Genomic DNA, 26,402 nt, shown 5'->3' with positions numbered 1-26,402 from the left:
TGTTAACAGAGCTCAGGGATGAAATACTATACAAATAGAGAGAACCTGACAGGGTTGCAGTCCCCAAATTCCTTGCTTAGTTATATCTGTTACAGTGGAAAGAGAAGCTGTTCCCTCAGACTATTCAAATTGACACTATTCTGCCAAGTCTGTTGGGCCGCTCTTCCATGGCTCCAGATGAAGCAATCAAAGATGGCACTGACAGACAGGCTGATGTGGCTCTATGGAAAGCTTATGGCGGTGCACATCTTTCTATGAGAACCTTTGCTGTATTCATCATACATTGTTGAGAAAGCACTGGGAGTTGTGTGTTCTGGGTCAAGAGCGATACGAGCAGGGTTGGATCCTGCACCTCTTCTCCAATACATTGAGAAGCAAGTCAAATTCCTTTATGATTTGGCTTATGATGGGTTCAAAGCCTCTGGCATGGCCAAGAGTTTTACTATTGCTGGCAGACACCATCTACATATTAAGGACTTGCATACAGACTCATCAGAAGTCGGGAGCTATGAAGATCCCCTTGACGATCCCCTTGGAGGGGAATACCTTGTTCGGTGATACCCTAGAAGAGAACAAACATGCTGGTAAACTGAGGAAGAAAATGGATGTAAAACCTAAGCCACTGTTCTACTCTAGAGGCAAGCCCCATCCTTACGGTTCTGCAACATGCGGACAGGGCAGAGACAGACCTAAATGGGTTCCCAGAAATTAGTATCCGGCTTCTCCCCAGAAACAACAGAAGTCCTGATGCCTGGTCGGGTGGGGATCACCTGCAGGCATTCTGACGGGTGTGGCTCTGCCAGTCCTCGGATCCCTAGGCAAATTGAATGGTGAGATGGAGGATAGTGTATCGGGTTTAAGGATGTTCCGACTCCGTTAGGTGTTATCCGGACTGCCCTACCCAAACACAGAGCCAAGAGAACCACGATGCATCAGGCCATTCAGGATCTCCTCAGGAAGAAAACCATATGGCCGGTTCCTGCAAAGGAGTGAGGGCAAGTAACTTACTAGATTGTTTTTCTCATGCCTAAACCAGAGGGAAAGTTACGGCTGATTATAGATTTGAAGATCCCAAACCTCTCCATCATTACTCGCCACTTCAAGATGGAATGTCTTCAGAGGCTGATTCTACTGATTTAGCAAGGGGATTTCCTGGCCTTCTTTGACCTATAGGATGCATATTTCCATGTCCCAACATGGAAGAGTCACCATCAGTTCCTGAGGTTCTCGGTAGCCAGGAGCCACTACCAGTTCCAAGCTCTTCCATTCGGCTGAAGTGGAAATCTCCAAGAGTGTTGTGAAAAACACAAGGGTGTTTTACTGCCCAGTACTCAGGTATTCCTTATTCAGGTGGCCAGGGGAGGTCCATCACGACTGGATCCTGAACCTGGGGGCACACTATCGAGGGAGGATCACATGGGTATGTGGTCCTTGAGGATTGGGGAGGAAGTGCCCGAGGGTGAGACATGGTATCCCCACTTTCCTGACAGTCACTTACCCGACTAACCATCTGTTTGTATGGGATACTACAACTCCCATGACTCCTATTGCCCATTAGACTTCCCAAGTACTGGGAAGAGGATGATGCGAAAAGAGGCAAACCGGCATGCTCAATGGCCGTGACCCACTAGCAAGGCCAGGCAGGGTCAGGGTACTAATTACAATCACAAAAACATGAAACCTATTGAACCCAAAGCAAAGTATAAAGGGTGGTACCAAAAGCAAAAGAATGAATGAGAAGGAGAACAAGCTGGATGGCGAATCGGAGGTGAGCTGTACGAGAGATGTTGAGAACCAGGCTAAGGAGAACAGGGTGCCGAAACACTAAAAGGCTGCAAGTCAAGGCAGGAGAAAGCGTGGTGAGGGAGCTGTGTCTCCAAGAAGCCAAAAGGGTTTATCAAAGGGAGATCATTCCGCCTGGCTAGCAAGGCTCCCTGGGAGTGCCTGAGTGGCAGGTGGGAGAGACCCTGACCTCGGTGTGATGAACAGTGAAGGACGTGCTAAAGCAATTACAACCGGTGAGTTCAAACAGAGGGAGAGCCCGGTTTGTAAAAGGAGCGAATAATTACTAAGTTGCAAGCAAGGTTATGCGTATGAAAGTAGACGCGCTGAAAAGAAAGCTTCTATTGTGATGAACCATGAAATGAATAATGAAAGGAAACACAGTAACAGAGAGGGCCTGTGTGTGATAACACGTTGTCGAAAGTCTCTGTGAAATATGAGGAGTTCCCTAAAGTGAATGGGAGCTGTGCGAAGATGGAAAAGTGAGCAAAACACAAAGCCTAAACAGGGAAGCCATGAAATATGGAAAAAGTGAGCCGATATCAATTTGTGGGCTACATTGACCCACTCAACAGAATTCTTCTCCATAACCAAGCTGCGCTTTGGCAGTCAACAGCAAAATGGCTGCGCTGGCTCCTTGGGGCACCAGTGCGTCAAAACTGCGCCTAGCCATGACAAAAGGATGGCTGCACCATCTTGCCAAACACAAAATGGGCGAGTTGGAACCAGGAGCACACAGGGAAAGGTGCCATTGTGTTCTGGGGTGCACCCAAAAGAAGCGAATCAAAGCAGCGGTGCTCTGCTGCTTGCAAACCCACAGTTCCCATTGAAAAAGGGAAATATTTACATTACAAAAATTATGCCGCTCTGATGCTTTTTCCTCTGATTCCTCATCACACTATTTTATTAAGGAGACTCTGAGATACCCGTTCACATTGTGCTCCAGCAGACAAGAGCAGTATCCCTGAATGACATGCTGTTGTTCAGTTCTGAAGGAATCAAAAGAAGCTTTACTTCAGCCACACAGTAAACGCTTTACATTTGGGATACAAAATATCAAAGATCAATGCGACAAAGAGGATCCCTGGCTCTGGGCCCATGTCTATTTCAGTGTATCTGTGTTTCAAACAAATCGCTGCCTACAAGAAACTATGGCTACAAAACAATGTGGAAATGCAGAGGGAAGAGACTCTTGGCTGAGGCAAGGAAAATGCCAGCTGGCTTAACACATGTAAAAATGGGCTTTTGCAAACCAGAAACAAAAATGCCTTTTTTTAAAAGTACCATGCTAAACAAACACTTGTCTGTGCCTAGCAATGTAAAGGGGTTTGTTGCAATGAAACATATAGGGGATGTTTTATCCAACAGGTCTGTTTTGATCTAGGACAAAAGAAAAGAAAAGTAATTAAACTGCAATGGCTGGATTTTGAAAGCTCCAGAACAGGTTTTTCCCTGCTGGCTAAGCTAAGGCTTCCCCCAAAAGGAACCAGCATATACTTCCAGGACACCTGGCTGATAATTACCCGGTTGGAAAACTTTGACTGACCAAGACAAAGAAAGTTCACATACACATCAGTCTTTCGTCTGGGCAGAGGCCTCTCACAATAGAAATTCTGGGACACGAGGATGTGAAAAAGAAAATCACACCTCCCTGTGACCTCTACAAGAAGCTTCAAAGAAAAACTCCATGACAAACCCTGGATTTAGGGGGGTAGCCTAGAAAGGCATGACAATATTTGGAGGACGATGCTGACCATTTGCTTTTGTGGGATGTATTGACCCACTTTTGCTCTGCCATGCGGCCTCCCTGTGTTCTGATGGTGCCAGAAATATCAAGATGGCCGCAAAACTCTCATGCGTGCCAAAACCTATGCAAATCGCCCTTTGGAACACAAAAAGACAGCAGCCCAAACTGCCATGCATGTTGTCAGTGGTGGAACAGAGAGCACACTCCTGAAACATGTCACTGGGCAGCCCAACAAGAAAAATGGAGCACAGGGGGAAAAGCAATGCTTTGCTGAAGGAAATCCAAAATCTTGCTTTGAATCACAAGTTTATTTTAAACCAAGAAAGAAAATGCAACAGAAATAACTAAACCAGTATAACAGCTTCCCCCCACAGAGGCCAGGCCTCTCTCTCCACCATGAAATCTCACCTATGTGATGATTATGGGGTGGGGGAAGAATTTGGTCTGCCAGGGGACGAAGACAATGGACTTCCTCCAGTCAAAGGTAGGCTAAGTGTGAAGGGTCGTAAAATGGCCTGGGCCCAGGAGGAAATGGGTGGAGACTGCTTCTGTGCTGCAGGGAGAAGAAGGAGGCGGAGACAAACAGCCATTTGTGGCTGGACATGCACAAAGAACATTTTGTTTAAATACATATAACTTACTATGTAAAATTGTGAAAATTATAGAAATAACAGCATTGTTAATGTGATTTCTGGATGCACGGGTGAAAAGGCGCCAGAACTCTGACATGTTCTAGGAAGTAACAGTGGAAATTGTGATATTACACAAAATGTATTTTTGATAGAAGCATGAAACTTCATACACTTATGCCCATATTCAATGCGCACATTTGTGGAAATTTGCTACGAAATTGGAGATTGCGTTCTGGACAAAAAGGGCAACATTCTGTAAAAAGCAGACACAAGATCTTACAGCGACGAGGTTTAGAGGCGTATCTGCTACACAAAATATGTAATCTATAGATGTTATTGTTATAGAGGTTGCACATTTGTAAATATGTATTGTACCAAAAGTAGATTTTGTGATGAAGAGGCGAGGGGTGGACTCTAGGCCTCGTAAAACCACATCATCATGATGACACACTGTTTTTCTCCTTCTATCAAGGGAGAGAGGAGACCCTGACCAATCCCTAGCAAGGGGGCGCGCTTAGGATAACCCAGCACACACACCCCTTTATCATAAGCATAAATAAAGACAGTTCAGACTCACAAAGGATACACAGATTCACCCACTAACTGATTGCTGGCGGAGCACCCTGAAGCCAAACCATCCATCTTCCTTGCTCCAGACTGCAGAAACTTGGAAAGCAGAAAGGCTCATTCTATAGCTGAACATTCTCAGCTAGGCCTTAAAATACCAGAACCAACCCTAGAAATCTAAGGGGAACAAAAGAAACAGCTGGGCTGTGCTGTACTGCTTCCCTGCTGTAAAGAATTATCACCAGAACCAAAAGATCCAATCCAGTTGTGCCGTGCTGTGACCAGAACCATTGCCAACCCGATCCAGTCCCGTGCTGTGAACAGACCCAGTCCAATCCGGTGTGCCCAGCAGTCCGTCGCAGAACCAGGATCCCTGACGGTTCCTTTTGAAACCCATATAGGGAGTATCTATAGATAGGACTGGGTCACTAGCATATGTACTGTCCATAGTAATCCCTGTCTTAATTCCATCCTCTCTTGTATTCAGAACCGGTAGTGTTAGGAGTATTTTTGAATTGTCAGAACTTTTCTTGCGCTAAGTTTCTCTCATTTGTTTTCTAAAATCATAAATCATTAGTGTTGTGAATAAATAAATTGAATCCCAGAAAGAGAGTATCCACCACGTGAAGGGTCCCTGGCCAGGACTGTGGAGATTCATGTTTGGGATTCTCTTTTTCTATAGTCATAATATAGTATAAGAAATTCCATTTGTCTTTTAAAAGTGCATTCCTGTTTTCCATTTCTTGCGCCTGTCTCAGAAAAATGACCTCCAATAAAACGTCCATAACTTCCTCAGTTTTTATGCTAGAAACATAATTTCAACGTCTGATTGTAGCTAACGCCCACAGCTTTAATTTGCATCCAATCCATACAGTACTCCCATAATCGCGATTATCGCGCATGGAAAAGTTTGCCGCAAATTTTTGTTTAGGGAAATTCTGTCACGTGTTAAAAAGCTTTTTCTTACTTTCGACCTCAGTTTTAAGATTTCACATTGCTTCTTAGTATTAAATCATTGCTAGTGTTTGCCTGTAACTATCTAAAGTGGCTCCCATGATAATTTAAACAATTTCAGCAATCTAGACCATATTTAGTGTTTTTGCACATTCCATTCTCAAGATAACTTTTAAATCATTTTGACAGCTTGCCAATCAATTCCGTTTTTCTCTTGTGTTACTTGGGGGAAATTGGGATTGATATTTTGTTTGTATTATGGCAAATAGTTTGCTGATTTACATTTGTCTCATGTTCTGGACAGTTCCCCTCGACAAGTGTTCCCATTGTGCATATGGTTTAAAGAATGAATCAAGAGTCCTCTATCTTGATTCTAATTTTTATCTATTTGTTCATTCATTTCTCATAATTTCATTCTTTAAAAATAGTTTTTTGTAGATCTGTTTGAGAATCAAAAGTTAATTGTATAAACCCTCCTGGAGAACCATATGCACTATGGGGAAACACGTGTCGAGGGGAACTGTCCGGAACATGAGACAAATATAAATCAGCAAACTATTTGCCATAATAAAATGGTTTTTTCTTATGAAAATGGAATCGTGAAAACTTTTCTTTCATAGTCACAAATTGATTGAATCATGAACATAACCATTTAAATTTTTGCAGTGCTAGAATTAAGGACTGGACAAACCTTTTTCTTCAGTCAATTTATGCATCTGGCAGTCTGAATGCAACCAGTTATCTCTATTGCAGCTCCAATTTATCTTTGTTATCCAAACAGTAAGGTCTCTTTTCTAAAAAATATCCAATTCGCCATCAGCTGGTTAAGACTGCTCGAAAGGACTTTATGAAATGCCTAATGATAATCCACACACATGTAAAAAGTTATAGAATTTTAGGCCGAATATTTCACACCAAAAATGACCAAAAATGATTAGAAGGGCGAAACAATGTCTTACAGACTGCAGAGTTGGACTGGTATGTACTGCATAAAATATGTAACCTGGTTATGTAATTTGTTAAGATGCTACCACTGTACAAATGTGCCATTTATGTCAAAAATTGATTTTAGCAAAAGTAACTGTGGGAGGGTCTGGCCATTGTAAAACTCACATCATTAATCTGACAGCATGCCCTTGAAACCCAACCAACTGAGAGCAAGGCGTCAACCATTACCCCTGACCAATCCAATTGTTTAGAGGCGTGCTCAGCTAAGCCTGCCCCACCAGATAGTTCTATGATGTCACCATGCTTTATATAAAGGGTGACTGACAGGACTCTGGACACACACCCTTTCCTGAATTTACCTGCGCTCCTGATCTTCCACATTCATCCTGCCAGACTCCAGATTCCATTGAAAGGCCAAAGCATTGCTGACCATCCCAGCAACGCCTCAATCCAGAGACCACATATCTAAAAATCCCAATAACCAGAGGAAAAGCTGCAGTGTTCTTGTGGGAAGCCTCCTGAAACCAGACCGGCTTTTTGCCCAATAACTGCTTGCCCTGCTTACCCGCTCCATCCCGCTGAGGCACCGCTGTGCTGTGACCAGACCTTTGCCCAGCTGTCTTTCGCTAGGAGAGTCTGCCGTCCAGTGAACCGGGCCCTGGAGTCCAGAACCCGGTTGACTGTGCCTAATCCCAAATTTAAGAGCGGACTGTGAGTATCCACATCTCATCACACATAGTATACCACATAGTCTACCCCATCCACCAAATCTTGATTTTTGTCTTTGTTCCACTCTCTAAGCTACCCTATCCACATCCTGACAACTTGTCCAACTGTCAGAATTCTTTGTGCATCTTGCCCTTGATCTCCAAGCGTTAGCACCACTTTTCTCTTAATTTCTGTCTTGCATAGATCATAAGTTATTAGCGATATTTTAATTAAATACATTAATTTTCCCTAAGTAAAAGGGGTACACTGCGTGAAAGGTTACAACTGCAGCGTAACTTTTATATTCACAGGTGGCGTTCATCTTTTCTTAGCCATTAAATCTAGTTTAAGTAAAATCAGTCTTTCAATTTAAAACCGATTTTCTCTTTTTCACTGATCTATTTTCCTAAAAACAAACCTCACTCTACCTTCCAAATCTCTATCAATTCACCAGCTATAGTCCTCCTTTCACTTCCATATTGTCCCTGGGCTGTGCATCCATCACCCTGCCCAAAAACCGCGTTCCAATTTAGTGTTTTTCATCCGTTTTTTGAAAAAGCCGTTTTTACATTTAAAACTGCAAACTAGAAAAAAGGCAACTTTTCCACCTGTGAATTCGGCTGCACTGGGTTTTCCATTTCAATATGCTTTATGGACTGTACGCTTTTGTGATACTTTGCCTGATAGTTGCTAGTGATATAACATCCCTGATACTGTGTTAAAAAAATGCATATGTTTATTTAACACACATGTAATTAATTATTTATCAAAATCTGCGTGTCATTTTAGGACTTTGCATTGGGTTTTATTTGCTTATTTTGTGAGGGGAGGTTGGATTTTGATGTTGTTTGCTGCCTCTTATCCCTGACTACCTGCTGCTTCTTTCTATGCACTCAGAACTTGATTATGATACTGAAGATGCTAAAATTTGTATTGGATAATAACATCTTCATGTTTGATTCAATCATCTACAAACAACTGCAAGGAACAGCGATGGGCACGAAATCCGTGCCATCGTACACAAATCTATTTATGGGACAATTGAGTTAAACCATGCCTGGACTCATAAACCATTCACAGAAAAGAATAACATTGTGTATTTGGGAAGATACATTGACGATGTGCTCATGATCTGGGATGGCAAAGAGGCAGATCTCATGGAATACATGGAGTTCTAGATCTAGAACATTACATTGAAGAAGGCAAGATCCAAACCAATCTTTATATTAAAAAAACAGCAGTTAACAGCATACTACATGCGGACAGTAATCATCCTGCACACATAATCAAAAATATCCCCTATGGAGAGCTCCTACGAGTGAAAAGAAATTGCAGCTCACCAGAGAAATTTGAGTACCATGCGCAACAACTAAAAAAGAAATTCCTGCAAAACTTAATGTGACGCATAACCATCTAGTTATAAACGATTTAATTGAATCAAGGTAAAGATGCTATCACAAAAAGTGCTTAGTGCCAAAAGTGCTATGTGCCAGGCAACACAGATGGTTATGTGTCACATTAAGTAGCAATAGATAGGTTGCTTTTAGATTCAATTTCTAGCTTTCTCTTTAAAAATGTGAAAAAATCTTTTTGCATTGTTTATAGAATTGAATGAATTTTAAGGATGTTATTGTGTGAATGTACCATGTACTTTTATGCTATTATGATGTTATTGATTGTTATTAAAATATGAAGTTATATTTGGTTATCTGACTGAGCCTCTTCTCTCTACACATCTATTTGAATCCATAAGTACTTGAACAGTTTTTGTACTTACCCATGTGACCTTTGCCCTTGCTACTTCATAAACATCTGAACCAAGCCTATTTAAAATCGCAGAATGTAACAAGAGAACATTTTCTGAACGACAATCCTAAAAACCAAGACACTTTGCTTAAAGTCAACTATATAACAACATTCAGTAGCGATGTAATGACCACTAAGGATATTCTCAAAAAACAATAGAATATCTTAAAGACTGATGCCAGCATCAAAAAATACATTGAAGAATCACCTTCCATGATCTTCAAAAAAGCTCTGACACTAAAAGATTTGATCAGTCCAAGCAACCTCAAACCAAAAGGCACCAAGCAGCCTTAGTAGCTTTTTCAATATCAAACCACCAACGGGCACATATAGATGTGGGAACTGTAAAATCTGCCTTCAGATGCAAAATGGAACCAAAGAACAAATTCTTCCAAATGGCAAAAAAAGGAAAATTAAGCAATTTATAAATTGCAATAGCAAATATGTGGTCTACGGAATTGTATGTGCATGTCAAAACATGTACATACGGAGCACGATAAGACCTTTAAAAATGAGACTATTAGAGCATCTACGAACCATCAAAAATCACGATCTACGATACCCACTTTCAACACATTTCATTTTGGAACACACTGAACAAGACATGAATAAAAACAGATTTGTAGGAATGGAAAAAGTGAATTCACCACCAAGGGGTGGTAACAGAGAACATTTACTAAGAAGAAAAGAGTCTGAATTGATATGCAATATGGACCCTTGCACATCAGGACTTAACTCAGAACATGAGATGGCATATTGGCTATAGCAAAAGCACTCACTAATAGAAATATCATCTGAACGATTATATTTTTTGTAAACTGATTGCCGCTATAGGTATTTATTTAGGTATATCGGACCTTTTCGTGACCAACAGTGTGATGCATGACAGCATGACAAATATATTATTTTTTGTGTTTCACTATTGCACTAGATTCTTGAAAACATCACACTGTAAACAAAGTATTCCATCAATGACACACAAATGTAGGCTAATATTTGCCTTTTTTCTTCCTTCTATATCCTTTCACCCTCTTGAAATAACCAGTACTTTATGTAAATGATAATTTTACAATTATAATCGAAGTTCCAATAGAGACCGACCATTGAGTGGTTAAAAATTACCATTAAGAAATGGCATGATTAGAGTAATAATATCAATAATCTATCCCTCAATAGGAAATGCCAATTGTACGTTATTTGCTTCAATTAAGTAGAATAAAAACAAAAGAACGGATACCCGAATGTCAATTTTTTCATGATAAAAGGGGCCGCAATTTGCAAACACAAATGGCTTATAAAAACATAATCAAAATCATAATAAACCAACAATTAGGATCGGCGGCACCACAAAATGTAAAAGCGTGATGACGTAATCGCGCAAACGTGCACTATGGCGTCTTTTCCGCCGCGACTCTGCCGCACATAAAAGAAAGCAGATACAAATTGTCCTCAGCATGGGAAGGGAGCTGAGGACAATCGCCTCCTGAGAAAAATCTCTGTTTAACGTAAGGAGTGGGGGTTTTTGCACACATTTAAACTTTTTAACTTTAATACTTCATTCTTTTGACCCTCACCTGGGTGGGATTTGCCCAATAACTTAGACATTTGGTGAATTTTCTTGCTAAAATTTGAATAAACCACCATTAGTGAATGGGATAAATCTAAATATTAGAAAGCAATGGTAAGAGGACAATACTTTTCTTTTGTTTAAATAAAAAATGGGCTTGGACCTGCCAGAAATCTCTAATGACAATGGGACACTTTCAGTGCCTCTGGAAATATAAAACCTATTTTCATAACAATAACAAAGGATAACTCTACTTTTTACTGCTGTAACATCTTAGAGGCCTCACTATCCCATACTTTCTATTCTAAGAGAAATGTCACCCTAATGCCCCTTTCATACAAATTAAATATTTGGGGAAAGGGGAAAAAGGAAAAAAAGGAAAAAACTAAATAATATTTACAACCATGCCCACACATTAATTCATAGGTAAACCACCCGACCATAAGGAGGATTAATCTATACCTGTGCCATAGTACAAAGTGGACAAAAGGAAAGCATAAGAACACTATTATCATTAAATACGCTGTAAACAATAACACTAAGTTGAATGTACAATAAGGTGCAAAAAATGAATGTGTAATAGTGAAATGTGATGCAATGTAAACCTTTTTTTCAGATAGTTTCTCTCCTGATGAACCATGGGGATGTACCCATGGAGAAACATGTGTCGATAGACAAACTAAGAGAGACAAATTAATCAATGTAACCTGAGAGTCAAAAAAATCAATGCACTTATCAATGAAGATAAAATTGATGAATGAGAGACAAATTAATCAATGAGCATGAAAGTCAAACTAATCAATGAGCACATAATTGATGAATAACTAATAAGGACACAACAAGAAATTAAATGTATCAATGAAGATACAATTGATGAATAACCAATAAGAACTGATGAGTAACCAATAAGGACACAACAAGAAATGAATTTATCAATGAAGATACAATTGATGAATAATTAACAAGGATACGGGACACCAACCAATTAATGTGACTAATTCATCAGGATACAACTGATGAACAACCAATAAGGTAAAGACATTAAGGACAAAATGGATAAAAACCACTAAGGAACAACTCTACTAATGAAAGAGTAATTAACCAATGTGGACACATCTGATGAACTGATCAATCAATGGACACAATTGATATATGTCACTAAGGACAAAGAATCATATTGAATGTGTTGAGTGGAATGTCTTGTAACGTATCAAAAAATAACTAAAGCAAAAATAGCATATGTGAGCTTATACTCTGTGTAAAAATATAGCTATCGTACAGCTTGATTGGCTCAGATACGAAGAAAGAATAGGTTAACAAGTGTAGTTCGAAGTTTTTATTGTAATTATCACCCCATTGGTGATTGCTGCCCAATATTAAAATTTGTGTGATTTTTGCGAATTCTAAAAACAAATAAATATTGTATTTTCACCAACCGGCCTGGTTCATGGTCCATTGTGACCCGGGGTAGTTGTAAAAGGGGGTGTGAGACAGGTCGGGTATCGGCTCAATTTGAATTAATTGAATTTAAAGAAAAAGCATTCCTATTGAGTGCCACATCACAGGATAAAACCAAGTGTCTTGGTCCTGTGTGTGATGCCCGATTGGTATCCTTAACACAAAGAAGGCTTGTTTGAAACAGAATTGTGTTTTCAGTATAAAGTGAAAAGGGAGTGGGACTTCTAGTGTTCATGGGGCAAGTTCAAAGAACTGTGTTATCACAGTGTGGGAAGCACAATCACAAGGAAGCAAAAGTGTTGGAGTGGCCACGCATAGGTGCATGTAAAACTATGCGGTTTCGAAAATCTCTGACATGACGCATTGTGGAAACTCAGATTCAAGAAGGTTGGGGAAGGGAACCCATCAAGTTTTGTGAAAGTGAAATATTGTTGAATGAAAACGAACTGTGCTGAAGTTAAGAGGGTCCTGACTCGGGTGGGGGAAGCCTGAGATATTGTTGAAACTGAACTGTGTTATGTTACAAATGTCCAGAGTCGGGTTAGAGAAGTTTGAAAGACCTGTTGAGAAATTGTTAAAGAAATTGTTAAAAGACGAACAGTAGCAAGACAAGAAGGTCTAGACTTGGAGGAGGAAAGTCCAGAAAAGCCTTTTTGTGAACTGTATAAATCGGAGAAACTTGTGAAGATCCCAAGTGGCTCCAACTTGGGGAAGGGAGTTGTAACACAACTACAGTGCCATCCTGATATTACTTTGATACACCATGTTCTTTTATCCAATTCCCTACACATTATTGTTCTATAGAGTGAGGGCAAGCATAGGTTTGACACAGACAGCCTTTTAATTTTGACAGAGGGAAAATGAAACCTATCTCCTCAGGAATATTTTCCTCGGCACATGTCATCTTGATTACCCAAAGACTACGCTTAATGCGAGATTATGTCATCAGGGCCGTTAGGCTAAGCTCCAACCTGATAGCTTGGATTGGAACAGATCTATTTAAACCTAAAGTCCTCCACCATAGCTTTCCTTCCATGATGTTTAACCATTCTAGATCCTTTTCGTTGTATTCTTCCAAACCATAGGATATACAAGGTACAATACATCACTGATATAACTTTAGCAAACCTTCGACCGATGTTCCTCGAGCATTTTGAATACATTTCTTTACACATGTGAATTTCTGCTGACCTTTTTTCTGTATAAATGCTTTTGAACCAGCACAATTCCCTGAACTAAGCAAATAGATTAAATTGTTGACCCTTTCTATCCCGTTCCCATCCAGCTTCCAACAAAATGTATTTTTAAACAGAGCACTTCCAATGGCCATGATTTAAGTTTTCGAAACATTTGTTTGTAGGTGATTAATTTAAGCAATAAGCACCAAGCAGGGTGGGCATTACCACTTCAGGTAATGCCACGGGGCCCAGAGATACAGGCCCGAGTAAAGTGAGGACCTTAACGAATGCCCTAGGGCATTGCCTGAAGTGGTAATGTCCACTCCGCCATCAGGGGCTTATTGTTGTACACCGGCCCATAAGACCAGGGTACTAAAAGAATTTTTGTTTCTGTTTCGAAATGCTCCAGCGTTTTGGAACATAATCTTTTTTTTTTTTTTAAATGGCTGGGATGAGAAAATGTAGTCTGTTTTCCCTTTCCATGGCAGCCATTGAAAAAAGTAAACAAAATAAATGGCCGCCATGGAAACGGGAGAACGGACTACACGTAGTCTCTTCTCTCTTTCCATGGCACCCATTAAAAAAAGTAAACAAAAAATATGGCCACCATGGAAAGGACAGAAGGGACTACTTGTAGTCCCTTCTTCCTTTCCATGACGCCCTGTTGCAGATCGGGAGCGGACGTGCTGGCGACAGAAGTGTTCCCAGCGCGTCAGATCCCGAAATGGACTTTAAAGAAGGTAAATGGGGGTTGTGGGTGTGGAGTAAATTCTAGGGATGGAGGAGGGGTGAGGAGAGAGGAGGGAGGGGAGGAGAACCACACTTACCTTGTTCCCTGGTGGGGTCAGATGGCAGCCTCCAGCCGTGAGGCGGCTTGGAGCGGGGGTATTACTGCTGGTAATTCCCCCGTTCTGAGCCTTCTCATTGGCTGAGAGGCTGCCACCCCCCCCCCCCTCCCGCAGGGTACTAATCTTTGATATTCAGCTTGGCAGTTGATGGATCTCTGTAAAGCTACTGGCGTTTTATCCATTATAAAAAGATTGTCTGCATAGCTAGCCAATTTAAGTGTCTTGCCCCTAATTTAGGTGGGACGTTTTTTACTTAAGTTAACATTTCACCCAAATCAGACATATACAGATTGAACAATGTTGGTGCCGGGGTGCATCCCTGTTTCAGACCATTGTTAGTATGTATACAATCTGATAGCATTTGGTTAAACTAGGTATGGGAGCTAACAGAAGTATCTTCGTATAGTTGTCTAGTGAAGTATAATAAATGTTTTGGGATTCCCTAGGATTCTACTTTTTCCCATAAGAAGGCTCTATTAACAGTATCAAATGCAGCCTTGGATTACATAAAAGGCAGTAATAGTCTTTCTCCCCTAATCTTCTTTATTTTGTCAATCAAATGTTTTATAATCCAAATATTGTGGGTAGTCCCATGCTCTGCTCTAAAACCAGTTTGGCAAGGGCGTAATATTTTGTATTCATATATCCATGTGGTAATTTTACTGATGACATCTTGCTTGGCTATTAATCTTTAATTTACAGGGTTCGTTCTTTCACCTTTTTTTAAATATTGGAATCATGTGTGACTACTTCCATGACTCCGGTATAATGCCTGTCTTATATATCCTTTCAAATAATCGATTTGTAACCCGAGCCCCCAATGGCGGGTTACTTTTGATTATTTTATTTGTAAGCCCATCTGGCCCGGCCCTTGTGCTCAGGGAACTAATATGATCTCATCAAAGGGATACGGACTATTAGTCACAATATGCTTTTCTACATTCTTGTCTGAGCGGTTAGGGATCATAAAAAGTTAAACAAATATGCTGCTTCCACTGTGCTTCCGACACCGGATTAATTTTACGCTTATTACTATATGTTACATACTGATTTATTAACTGCCAACATTTGTTGGAATCATTGGTTCCTAATGGGGCGATATATACCGAGGAGGTTGGCTGAGCCTGCTGGTACCGGCCCGCCGCCCATGTTAAGGGCCTGAGTGAAGCAAAGGTCCCTTAAAGCGGGTGGTGGGGTTGTTACCAGCAGGTTCGGGCCCTCCGCCAAAGTGTTTATTATCATTAGCACCCATGTAGTTCCCTACGGGGATGTTTATAGTGTGTATTTATTAAAAAAAAGAAACGCGCATTACTGTGTGTGCCTCGGATCTGCGCCGTGGATCCCACGTCCGTTTTCAATGTTGATGACTGTGACATCATCAACATTGAAAATGGACTTGGGAAACACCAGCGCAGCATTGGGGCGCGAGCCAAGGAAGGTTTTTATTTTTAAATGTACGCACACTTAGCACCCACGTAGGAAACTACACGGGTGCTAAAAGGTGAAGGGGGTTGTAGAAGGGAAGGAGGAGCGGCGAAGGCCTAGCAGCACCCGGGCTGCTCGGAATGTGATCTTGTACCAGACAATACAGCTGTGTTTCCAGCATCCTGATTGGTCAGCGCGCCTTTCCCGGGTGCTGATATTTTATACATAAGCTGCCATTGGACCGAATTTAATGCATTTTCATGGCAGTGCAGCCAATTTTTAAACTGAGATTTACGTGCAGTTATTTTTAACCTTTTATTACTTATATCCATGTTGTAAGCACTTGCCAGAGCACGTATGTTTCTTTTTAACTCCCTGTTTTTGCAAGCAATATGTCAATCAACTATAATGTGTTTCGATGCACTAGAATTGGCCTTAGTTTTTCTTATATCTTTAACCACCGATCTTACTGTTTGCGATATTCTTTCCATGATCATGTTTCCACCCAACTCCTCATAATAGGTATCAAGCAAGGAGCCCAAAGTAATTTGCTTATTTAATTTCTTCATATTCCCCTGGGGCCACCTTATTTGATTACCTTGGAGATTACACAAACATTCTCCAGATAGCTTCCTAAAGTTATTGCGTACCGATATTTCCATACTAAGGATGATGGCTGCATGATCACTTCTTGAATGAGAGGTAAGTCTAGGATTTGTTATGGATTATAAATCGTGATCATCAACATAATGGTTTGCAATGCATTAGCACTTATATAATTTCCAAGACTCAGACAAATTTCCCTGCATAGTACATTTTCGTTTGTCGGTCCCACCAAGTACTACTTTTAACGAAATGTGAGGATTTTCCCCAAATATTAAACCACACATCGGTCGTCCTAACCTACCCCTACGTGCTGGGCGGGTTATAAAACTATAAACATCCATGCAGAAGTTATTTTGTAACCAAGTTTCTTGTAATGCAATCACATCATATTGTGGGTTATAATCAGTCCTGTTTCTTTCTTGTCTGTAATGTGTATGTCCTCTAGTGTTCCAGGAGAGGAGGGTGATTATATCCAACCGTTTGCTGAACTCCCAGCACTGCCAGCCATTATTTCCAGCGCCTTAGACCCACAAGCCACCACCAAACAGCACTGTATCATTGGGGCATGACATACTGGGCTCATACCGAAAAGCCTGGTTCAAAACGGTTGAGCCTCAAAGACAAAACTAGGGTTCTGTGAAGAGGCCCCGCCCCCTGGTCCAATATGTTGGACCTTTCTGACTATAAGCCCACCCATCTCAGCATTTTCTTCCAAGAAAATATTAAACATTGACAATGCCAATTTAGTGCCTGTATATTTCTGTTCATCTACCCAGACTTCCATTCCACAGCGGTCTGTATTTTCTGTGTTTCTTTACAGGGAAGGGCTTTTTCTAGTGTTTTTAATTAGGTTATGCATTTTCATTGTTTAATTAAAGTGTTTATATTTATAGAATCTTTATTAGGAGTTCAGCAATGGAGCAAAAAAGTGTCAATAATTCTGTTACGTCACTTATTCTGGCAGTCACGGAATTACAGCCACTTTCACTGCACTGCCGAATTCAGAGTTTGACCTTGAAGCAGAGAGTTTACCTCCAGCATATTTCTGGAGGTAAATCCTGAACTTAGATTTGCACTGCATTACCACCACTTGTAATTCTGTAGTAATGGCAGGGGACCGAGTGGAAGTAATGGTAAACAAATTTGGCCGTAAAACACCACATTTAGCACTCATGTCCGATCAAACTCGTAACAAGGCCTTTTGTACTTACTTTGTTTGGACTACTACTGTTATCAGCGCACATCTCTTCTGAAGAGTTTAGATAAACCCCTAAACGCTCACACCAGAAAAAATACAATCCCCTAGAGAAAAAGGTACAGCTGTAGAGGAGGTCCCAAGCACGATTTGCACTCTAGCCACCCATTTTGAAGTACCACGAACGTTCACACCGAAATATGTGACGTATGATGAACAAATAAACCAGCATGGACCCGCATTTGGGCTCTGTCCAGTACCTATCAGACTGACAGCACCTATTGAAATACCAACACCTAAGAAAACCTGGACAGTGAGGTACCCATTGAGAAAACCATATCGACAAATGAGAAAGAATGATGATTTTCAAAATGCAATACCTGAAGAAGCCAAAAAGATACTAAAAGAAGACGAATGATGACATCATAAGAACCCGGACTGACTCACATATAGAAGATATGACGACCTGTGAATGATGAAAAGAGACGAAACATCATGGATAAGTGACATCCTGACTTTAAAGTGAAATAACTGATGTCAAATGTCAGAAACGTATGCCATGAACGTGATGAGGATATGCAGCCAGTTAAAACGTGTACATATGCAAGCTACCGCAAGAAGCAAGAATTCACGAGGCTTGCTTAAGCTTAGTAGTAGGATAGATTGCGGCAAGCGCCACCTATACATATCTACCTCAAAAGGAGCACTTTATACAAGTATACTTCCAATATGCACAAGAGCAGAATCAACCAAAGGTTATTAAAGGTCTCAAGAGGAGAGCCTCGCAGCAAGCAAATCAACAATTAAAGACAGAAAGAAAGTCAGACGAAGGCAAGTCATGCCAAGAAGCCAAGGTTGTATCAGCTGAAATAGCTCAACAGTGGATACAATTAATGAAGAGAAGAACAGAGTATCCTATTCTGAAAGGTCAAGATAAGCCACAGAAGGCAGATGCGAGAATAAGACGATTTCACGGTGTCGAAATCACATGACCGAGCAAGCAGAAGGGATGAAACGTTCACACCTACACATGCAGTAGTGCCATGCCCAGACGCCTTAACTTTTCCCGACCAAGAAGTAGTCTTGAGGCCAAAATACAAAGAAATAATTGACACATGACCACTGAGGTGATGATTGATTGTTGCAATAACTGGAGGGAGGCTGGGGGTGCAGACAAACTCCCTGCACCTGGCCTGCTATTCTGCATGCTGCTAAGCTACTGGAAAAGTATGAGTGGGGTTGATGCCAACCCAATCATAGTGGACTAAGTAATCTAGGGTCCTATAGTTAGTAGAACCAATGAGACGTCATACTTTTAGTGACGTCTACAGTAGCCATTTTGAAGGAAGGGCTTAGATACCCCACTTGACACTGTTTATCCAATCCCCTCACTTTGTTACCATATACAGATATAGCACCTATATTAAAGTTACCTTCCTAGAACCGATAAAATTGCATGCCAGATTTTAAGCATTACACGTCAACGATTACAGGTTTAAAGTATAAATGATGTGTTTTTATGCAATTAATTGGATTTGAAGTGAGAAGGAATCCTGAGGGATTGCTGATATCCATGAACTCCCCGTTTTTTGTACTTGTCATCAAACGGACACCCTTTGCCAAACCATTGAGTTGTCATTATTGATTTGATGCAAGAATATTAATCTGCATCCCCATCCATCTCATAGGTGCTGCTGCCTCATCTTAAAGTGCTATTGGGTAACCCCCAGCTCTATGGGCCTATTGCACACAGCTCTTGCAAGGAGAACAAGTTTTAGTCCCTAAAATATAATGAGTGCCAGCAAAGAACTCTGCTAACACTGAGTACTCTAGCTCTAAACAGCATGAATAAAGCATTATAAGCATAGACGTCATCAGGGACACACGTTGCATAGGTGATAAATCCAGGACGCTGGTTGGCGAGACCCTATACATAGGTGGCCTGCTCCATACGGGATGCCAGGTCATTGGTCCCAGCTTCTTCAGTCCATCTTCTTCCACATGGGGATCTTCATTGAACGTCATCCGTTCCAACATTTCCGATTGGTATAGAGAAAACAAAGCAACACATTTTAACCAAGACCTAATTGTTCACCTGGTACAGCAGATGTGGGCGCAGGGGAACGTCTTAGATACATTCAAGGTTATGATGATCTCCCAACCTCCAACTCGATACCAGCTGAGCTGCCTCAGTGCCTTGCCTATTCTTCCCACCCCTGTTCTAGATATGTTTTGCTTTACCCCTAGCACCTCGAAGTACAAATCACAGGGCTTGTACTTCTTATCTTTCAAGTAGATTGACCACCTAACAGTTTTATGGTTGGTGGTCTGGGAGGGCTGGTATTCTGGAATGCCGGGGTGTTGGGACAGGGGCATCTGGGGGCCATAACTCAGAATTTGGGCTGGGGGGGTCGGAGGCTCATGCCCTCCTTCTCTTGGGATAAACAGCATTCCACAATTCGCCCACAAATTCCATTTGTGGGCGAATGCTCTCGCCCACAAATGGAATTGCAGGGCACATTCCTTTCAGGCTGCAACCGTAGTGATAAGGACGATTCATGTACCCCCAGGATCCAGCCCATGCGCGTCACTACACACATACATTTTCATGCTCTAATGCTAGGCCCACTAACCAGACTACTGTGCGACACTAGGTCCCAATTAGAAAATGGCTGCTGCTTTCCAAAATGGCTTCTCGTCCATTGCACGAAACTCACTGCGCAACTACCAATGTGCCCCATCTACCACTTCTATTGTTGCCCCCCATACCCCTACAACTTCCTCATGCAATTATAATCTCCTCTTGGGCCTCCACTTCACCCGAAACCTGTTGGGGATCCGCGCAGGCCCCTGCACTTCCCAACAAGAGTTTTGCCTGACCTTGTCCGACGCTATCACAAAAGGCGAAGGAGGTATACCAGTCTGGCCGTGTCTCTTTTACCGTATGATTTGCAGCACTGCTGGTACAGTAGTAGTGTGTACTCCTGCAGAGCAGTATTCATTTAATCACAGAAAGTGATTAAGCATAGAGTGTGACAAGGTCAATATGGTGAATTTGTCAAGAAGGGATGGGAACCCCTCTCAGCCTGGGGTGGGAGGCCTACCAGGGAGGAATCCAGCGATCCTCCTACCCAAGAGGGATACAATGGCAATGTGGATGGTCCCAATTCCTGTCCCCTCCCCATGTGCCAGTTTACTTATATACAGTACGTATTTGCTTCACCATAGGCCAAAAACTCCAAATGCTGGGCAATAATTTTCTCTGCTTTTCAGAAATGCTGCAGACGTGGGAGAAGAGTATCTGCAAGCGAGAGAATTATCAGCGGCCCAAGCAAAGGAATTTTTAAATGTGAGAGGGCGAGTCACCAGAGAGAGAATCAGAGGCCCGGCACACTGTCTTGGAGTCCTGCAGGAGTGACATGTCAATGCTGCCTGAGCGAAGTAACCACAAAGTGAGGAGCGAGAGCAGCTTTTGCAGCTGTCTGTAAAGCTGTGCACCACACACCAGCTTTGGGCCATATGGGAAGGAGACTGGTGCATGCCCCCTAGACCACCAGAGACACAACAGAAATACCCCACCAAATGAAAATAGGATTTACCTTAGGGGTGGTCAGGCCAGACCCCCCTAACATGAACTGGGACATTGCAAAAGATGAACCGCCATATGGTGGGGAAGACAGTGCCAAATTGGCCAGGCACAGCAGACCAAAAGAGGACAGGGATGGGGTTTAAAGAGATACCAGGAATTAGGAAGTTATGGGTTGTTCGAGTGAGGTCAGAGGAGGAGGAGGTGGCAGACCAAGAGACCAGCAGGAGAAAAGACAGTGGAGTGTATTGTGGAGGTGATTTTGACACTAGTGAGACATTGCTTAGGGAGTGCAAGTGCTACTGCGTTGGGAGTGTGGTGAAAGAGAAGCGAGTGTGATTGCATTGGTCAGGCATATGAACATGCCATGTCTGCAAATGTGGCTGACTTACCACCAGCACTGCATATCAAGCTGGTGGCAATGTAGTCCTATGGAATCCCTCTGAAATCACCACATGGTAAATGTAGATGGATTCCAAAGGAATCCATTGTAAATGCCTTCCAACATTTTAATTGTGAGAGGCATTTCACCTTTTTCGCCAAATCGTCCCTTTTCACCAAATCATAGTGGAAAAATGAAGATAAAAGCCGATTCCAAACGATTTCACTTATGTTTTACTATATGTTTTTCTGCTAGGTGGTGGAAAAGTTGAAAACTGCACGCAGGAGACGTTTTGAACTTAAGTGCAAACAGAGGCAGTGCCCTGCGTGTAATTTACTGTTCTATTGAAAATGACCATTAATGATTACACACCAGAGGCGACATCGTATCCACAACATTTCACTGCCCCTTATCAGTCATGGCACCGACTTCAACACCTAAAGAGTTCGACAGTGGTCTGGCGGTTCCCTGAAAATAACCCAAACGTGTGTCCTGCCTGCGGTTCGTGCTACCTGCGCGCACCGCACAGTACGTCTCACCTGTCTGTACTTTCAAAATTCGCAATTGTACAGTAAATCATTACTTGTAATACTGAGAAATTGTCCCATGAAAAGATACAGCGCGCACGCACGAGCACAATAAAGTCTTTGAAATAAAACATGAAACTGGTTAAGAGTCGGTGCAGGCACGAGTACTTGCCATCATCGTTGTGCAGCGGATCCTCCTGCCTGTCCTCCAGCGAGCCGACTGCGTGCACCCTCACGACTGGAAACTTTTTATTAGTCTAGAGAGACGTGTTACGCAGCACAAAGCACACGAGATGCAAACAATTTCCTGTCGCCGAGATGACATTAAATTTCACTTCCGTAATTCCACGTGGGATTGTGAGACTGCTCAGTAAATGGGCAGGGCCCGGGCCTAATTACAATGGAGGGAGGTGAAAGGTGGGTTCTATTTGCTGCTTTCCGTTTCATATCCAGTTTTTTTTGCAGAGTTGGACGGACCTTTGGTGAGGGGCGGAAGTGCGTTTTCAATGTTGAACTAGTGAAGGCTTCAATGAGACCTGCTGCTAGCAGTGAACTTGGGGTTGTAATCTAGGTATCCGGGTTTAGTAGTTGGAGGAAGGCCATTGATGAATGAGATCACAATCTGTGACGAATCAACTTCTGGGTGACCAATGGTTCAGGGTTTTCTAAACCATCAATCAGTCCCTCGCCTCTAGTACACCAGAAGGGATCCAAACAAATTGGAAACACAAGTCAATTATAAACCTCCTTGTCCAATTTTGGTAACGTGGATGGGACGGCAGGCTTATCTCCGCAAGGTCGTGGATCGATGGTTAGTTGCAACACAGCGAAAATACAATTATTACCCAATTGTAAAATGGACTGTCCAGTCAAGGTTGGATAAAAAGATGTACTTTATTATTATTAAAACAGATTATTCTAGGACACTACAAAATACAACCGGCACTGTAAAGGAACACAGAGGACAGACAGTTTCACGATGGAAAGAGATGCACTCTGGGTACTGACTGGAGGGTAGTCAGTAAAGCAATTTGTCTTAACTGTTCAAGGTTGTTTGGTTTCAGCACCAAGGGAGCAAGGGGTCGTAAATGTCACTAGGGGCCTTCGGAGAAGGACCAGGGGGACAGAACCACAATGCACCTGGTGCTTCAGATGATCTTGATGGTCGGTAGCATTGAGTCGGTTCCAGGACTCTTTACAGCTCCTGCGACACAGTTCGAGACGGAGACAGCTGCGGGTATCAGGCGGCAGACAAGTGAGGCTGGACGGACGGCTGCAGGCTGGCCTACACGGCAGCACAGGGTCAAGAATCGTTGTCTCTGTGCTGGTTGGCAGATCTGGAAAGCTAGTCGAGGTGTCTTGGGCGGCTTTAGTGACTGCAGCGTAACAACAGTAGGTGGTGCATCCAGTCGCGGATCAAGGGCTCGACTGCCTCGAAAATGTCCTTAAAAGATGGACGATGTTTGATGCTTGTTGTGGCACTCCTCCTAGATTCTTTGCAGGGCTCGTGTCATCCCTTAAGGCGGACGGCCCAAAACTGAGGAGAGTGTTTGCAGGCAAAAGCCTTGTCCTTTGTCCAGAGACTCTCTGGCACTTCCCACATAGGAAGCTTGCTGGCAGAACCTAGCAGGGCACACTGTGTGCTGCCTGGGTACTAGTTCTGGAGCTGCTAGATGGGTCCTCGGAGTCCAGTATCTCCCTCTGTTCCCTGGAAGTTGTTTAGGGGAGGGATCTTGCTACCCTCTTGGAAATCCTGGCCTTCCTTCACTGGCAGAAGCTGTACGGCAGACTGTATCTTCAGCCAGGAACCAAATGAGTTTGTCTTCCTACTCCTTTCGAAGACGTCGGATGATCTGCCAAAAGAAGGGCTCAACCCTCTTTTAAAGCCAAATGGGCCGCAGTGATTGGTGCAGGCTAAGCCTACCGTAAGGAACCAATCCTGGGTCCCCACCAACAATCGTCTGTTATCCATGAGGTCATAACCAGAGTGCTTTGCAACAGGAAAGGTAAGAGGAGACAACATGTACTACTGAGTCCCACCCATCTTCCTGGCTGTTGTGGATCAAAGTGTATCTGTGGTTAATTGAGCTCTCTGTGGCTTCTGATCATAGCACAGGTCTCCCTTGCAGTTTGTGGCGAGAACAGTCTTTCTGTCTCCATCAATTCACATACTTCTTACCTCTGAAAGGGGGTCTCCCTGCAGGCGTTGCCTACTGTAAACAAAACAGTTGTCCCAGACATGCCATTCACTGCCCTTCCGACAGAGGGGTGGGAGCTAGCTTCAGGTTGACACATTGCATATCAAAGAGGTGTTGGTGTTTCCTGTCCCTTGTGTTAAGTTCTGTGACCAGGCCTCTTTGCAGGCTTGTTTTAATTTAACTCTCATCAGTATGCGCTGCCACCACACAGAACTTTGACAATAGAACAGGGCGGATCGATGGAGCTTTTGATATTTTAATTAGGCTTGCCATGGCCGGAGGAAGGTGTTGCCTTCCACCATCAGAGATGCTTTGATGTACCTGTGGCTGTCAAATTCCAGCTAAATGTGAGAGGGAGGACCACGCCTGTAGGCTGTCGCCCCAGAGGACACATGACTATGTGTTTGTTGTGCGGTAAGCAGAGGAAAATATGTGTAGATATTTCTCCTCTTTGAAAGGTACAGTGAGCTAAAACGTGCTTGCAGACCCTCCCGAGTGGGCACCTTCCCAAAGAACAGGTTATTTGGACATGTCCATTCTCGATTCTCAGTAGAGGGGCTCCCAGACCTCTTTTTGTATGTTTGCAAACTTGGGATTTCACCCTAAAATACCCAAGGTTATCCAGACACGGACCCATTGCTCACTGTGCTTAGAGAGGCACAGCTTCACCTCACTGATGACACCGACTAGGCCAAAACGGGTGTCTGGGGTTGCTGTTAGCACTCTTGATCAGATGAGAATTGCCTAGCATTTCGGTGCAGGACTGCCCAAGTGGGCGCCACAAAGACTGATATGCAAATGGGAATTTCTCCTCTGTGAAAGGTCCAGTGAGATAATACACGGTTGCAGACCTTCCCAGGTGGGCACCTTCGCAAAGAACAGGTTATTTGGCCATGTTCGTTCTCGGTAGAGGGGCTCCCAGACCTCTTCCTGTATTTAGGAACTTGGCAGTTCACCCTAGGTTATCCAGGGTTATCCAGACGTGGACCCCTTGTCCACTGTGCTTAGGCAGGCACAGCTTCACCTTACTGATGTGGCCTGACTAGGCTGAAACACATGTCTGGGGTTGCTTTTGTTACTCTTGTTCAGAGGAGAATTGCCTAGCATTTCGGTGCTGGACTGCCCAAGTGGGTGGGACAAAGACTAATATGCAAATGGATATTTCTTCTCTCTGAAAGGTACAGTGAACTAAAACGTGGTTGCAGACCCTCCACCTGAGTGGGCACCCTCCCAAAGAACAGTTTATTTGGCCATGTATGTTCTTGGTAGAGTGGCTCCCAGATCTCTTTTTGAACATTTATAAGACATTATATGTGCCCCTTATACACCACATTTTAACAACAAAGATTGAAGATCTGTGCTTCTTAAATCGTAACAGAATATTCAGTCCAGACACCTAAAAACAGACACATATGAACAATATTTAAACACCATATCACATGGTCCCACATGTAATAGATCAACCACTATTCATTACCTTATTTCATATGTGCTCCTATTAAGGAGTCCTCCAGAACATCTGGCTGCACTCTCTGTTGCCACGTGTTATGAGATTTCATTGTTCCTGTTGATATCAAAAAAAGATTTGAAAATTCAACATTCGCCATTTTATCTGGTGTAACCTCTAAAGGTCATCCATTTCTAATATAAATCCACCTGTGTCCTTGCACAGTCAATGAGTAGGCAAGTCGGATGATCTACATAATCAGACGTTAGCACCCATTTTTGAGTTCCATCCAGTTGCTGAAGATGATATATTCCAACTTATTAGGACTCTTAAACCCACCATTGATTCTCTATCTACTTTGCCAGCTTATGCAGCAAAGAGAATGGCGCAGGAACTCACCCCATTTATTACTACTTTTGTCAATAAATCACTGACAAGTGAGACTGTTCCAGAAAGTCTAAAGCTTTCAATTGTCTCACTTTTGCTGAAAAAGCCATCATTAGATGTGGAGATTCTTCAAAATGATTGTCCCATTTCAGGGCTACCTTGGCCAGCCAAAATCCTCGAAAAGGTTGTTACTAATCACCTGCACCAATTTTTCAAACATGAACTAGTATTGGAATCCAATCTGGATTCTGCCCAAAGTACTGGAACTGCGCTCCTGGTTGTACAGGACGAACTGCTAAAGCCCGCGGACCAAGGCAAACTTTCACTCCCGGTTATGTTGGACTTGTCCGCGGCCTTTGACACTGTGAATCATGGAATCCTTCTGGAACTATTGCAGGAAGTAAGGTTTCTGACCTGGAATTAGGCTGGTTTAGGTCTTTTCTAACTGATCGTC

The 26,402-nt window shown here is 42.5% G+C and overlaps 1 protein-coding gene across 1 annotated transcript in view; it reads right to left on the bottom strand.

The window, feature by feature from the left end:
• The window catches only part of LOC138566624 (toll-like receptor 7), a 73,994-nt gene extending 51,839 nt beyond the window's left edge, over positions 1–22,155 (bottom strand). Inside the window, exon 1 of the mRNA XM_069644163.1 lies at positions 22,089–22,155. Coding sequence (XP_069500264.1) covers positions 22,089–22,094 — 6 coding nt within the window. The 5' untranslated portion in view covers positions 22,095–22,155. The remainder of the gene's footprint in view (positions 1–22,088) is intronic.
• Positions 22,156–26,402: the final 4,247 nt, after the last annotated feature.

The sequence above is a fragment of the Ambystoma mexicanum genome, chromosome 2p (assembly GCF_040938575.1).
Source record: "Ambystoma mexicanum isolate Mex_15411 chromosome 2p, UKY_AmexF1_1, whole genome shotgun sequence".
Lineage (NCBI taxonomy): Eukaryota > Metazoa > Chordata > Amphibia > Caudata > Ambystomatidae > Ambystoma > Ambystoma mexicanum.
Note: the sequence above shows the minus strand (reverse complement) of the source record. Positions and strands in the feature narration are given on the sequence as shown.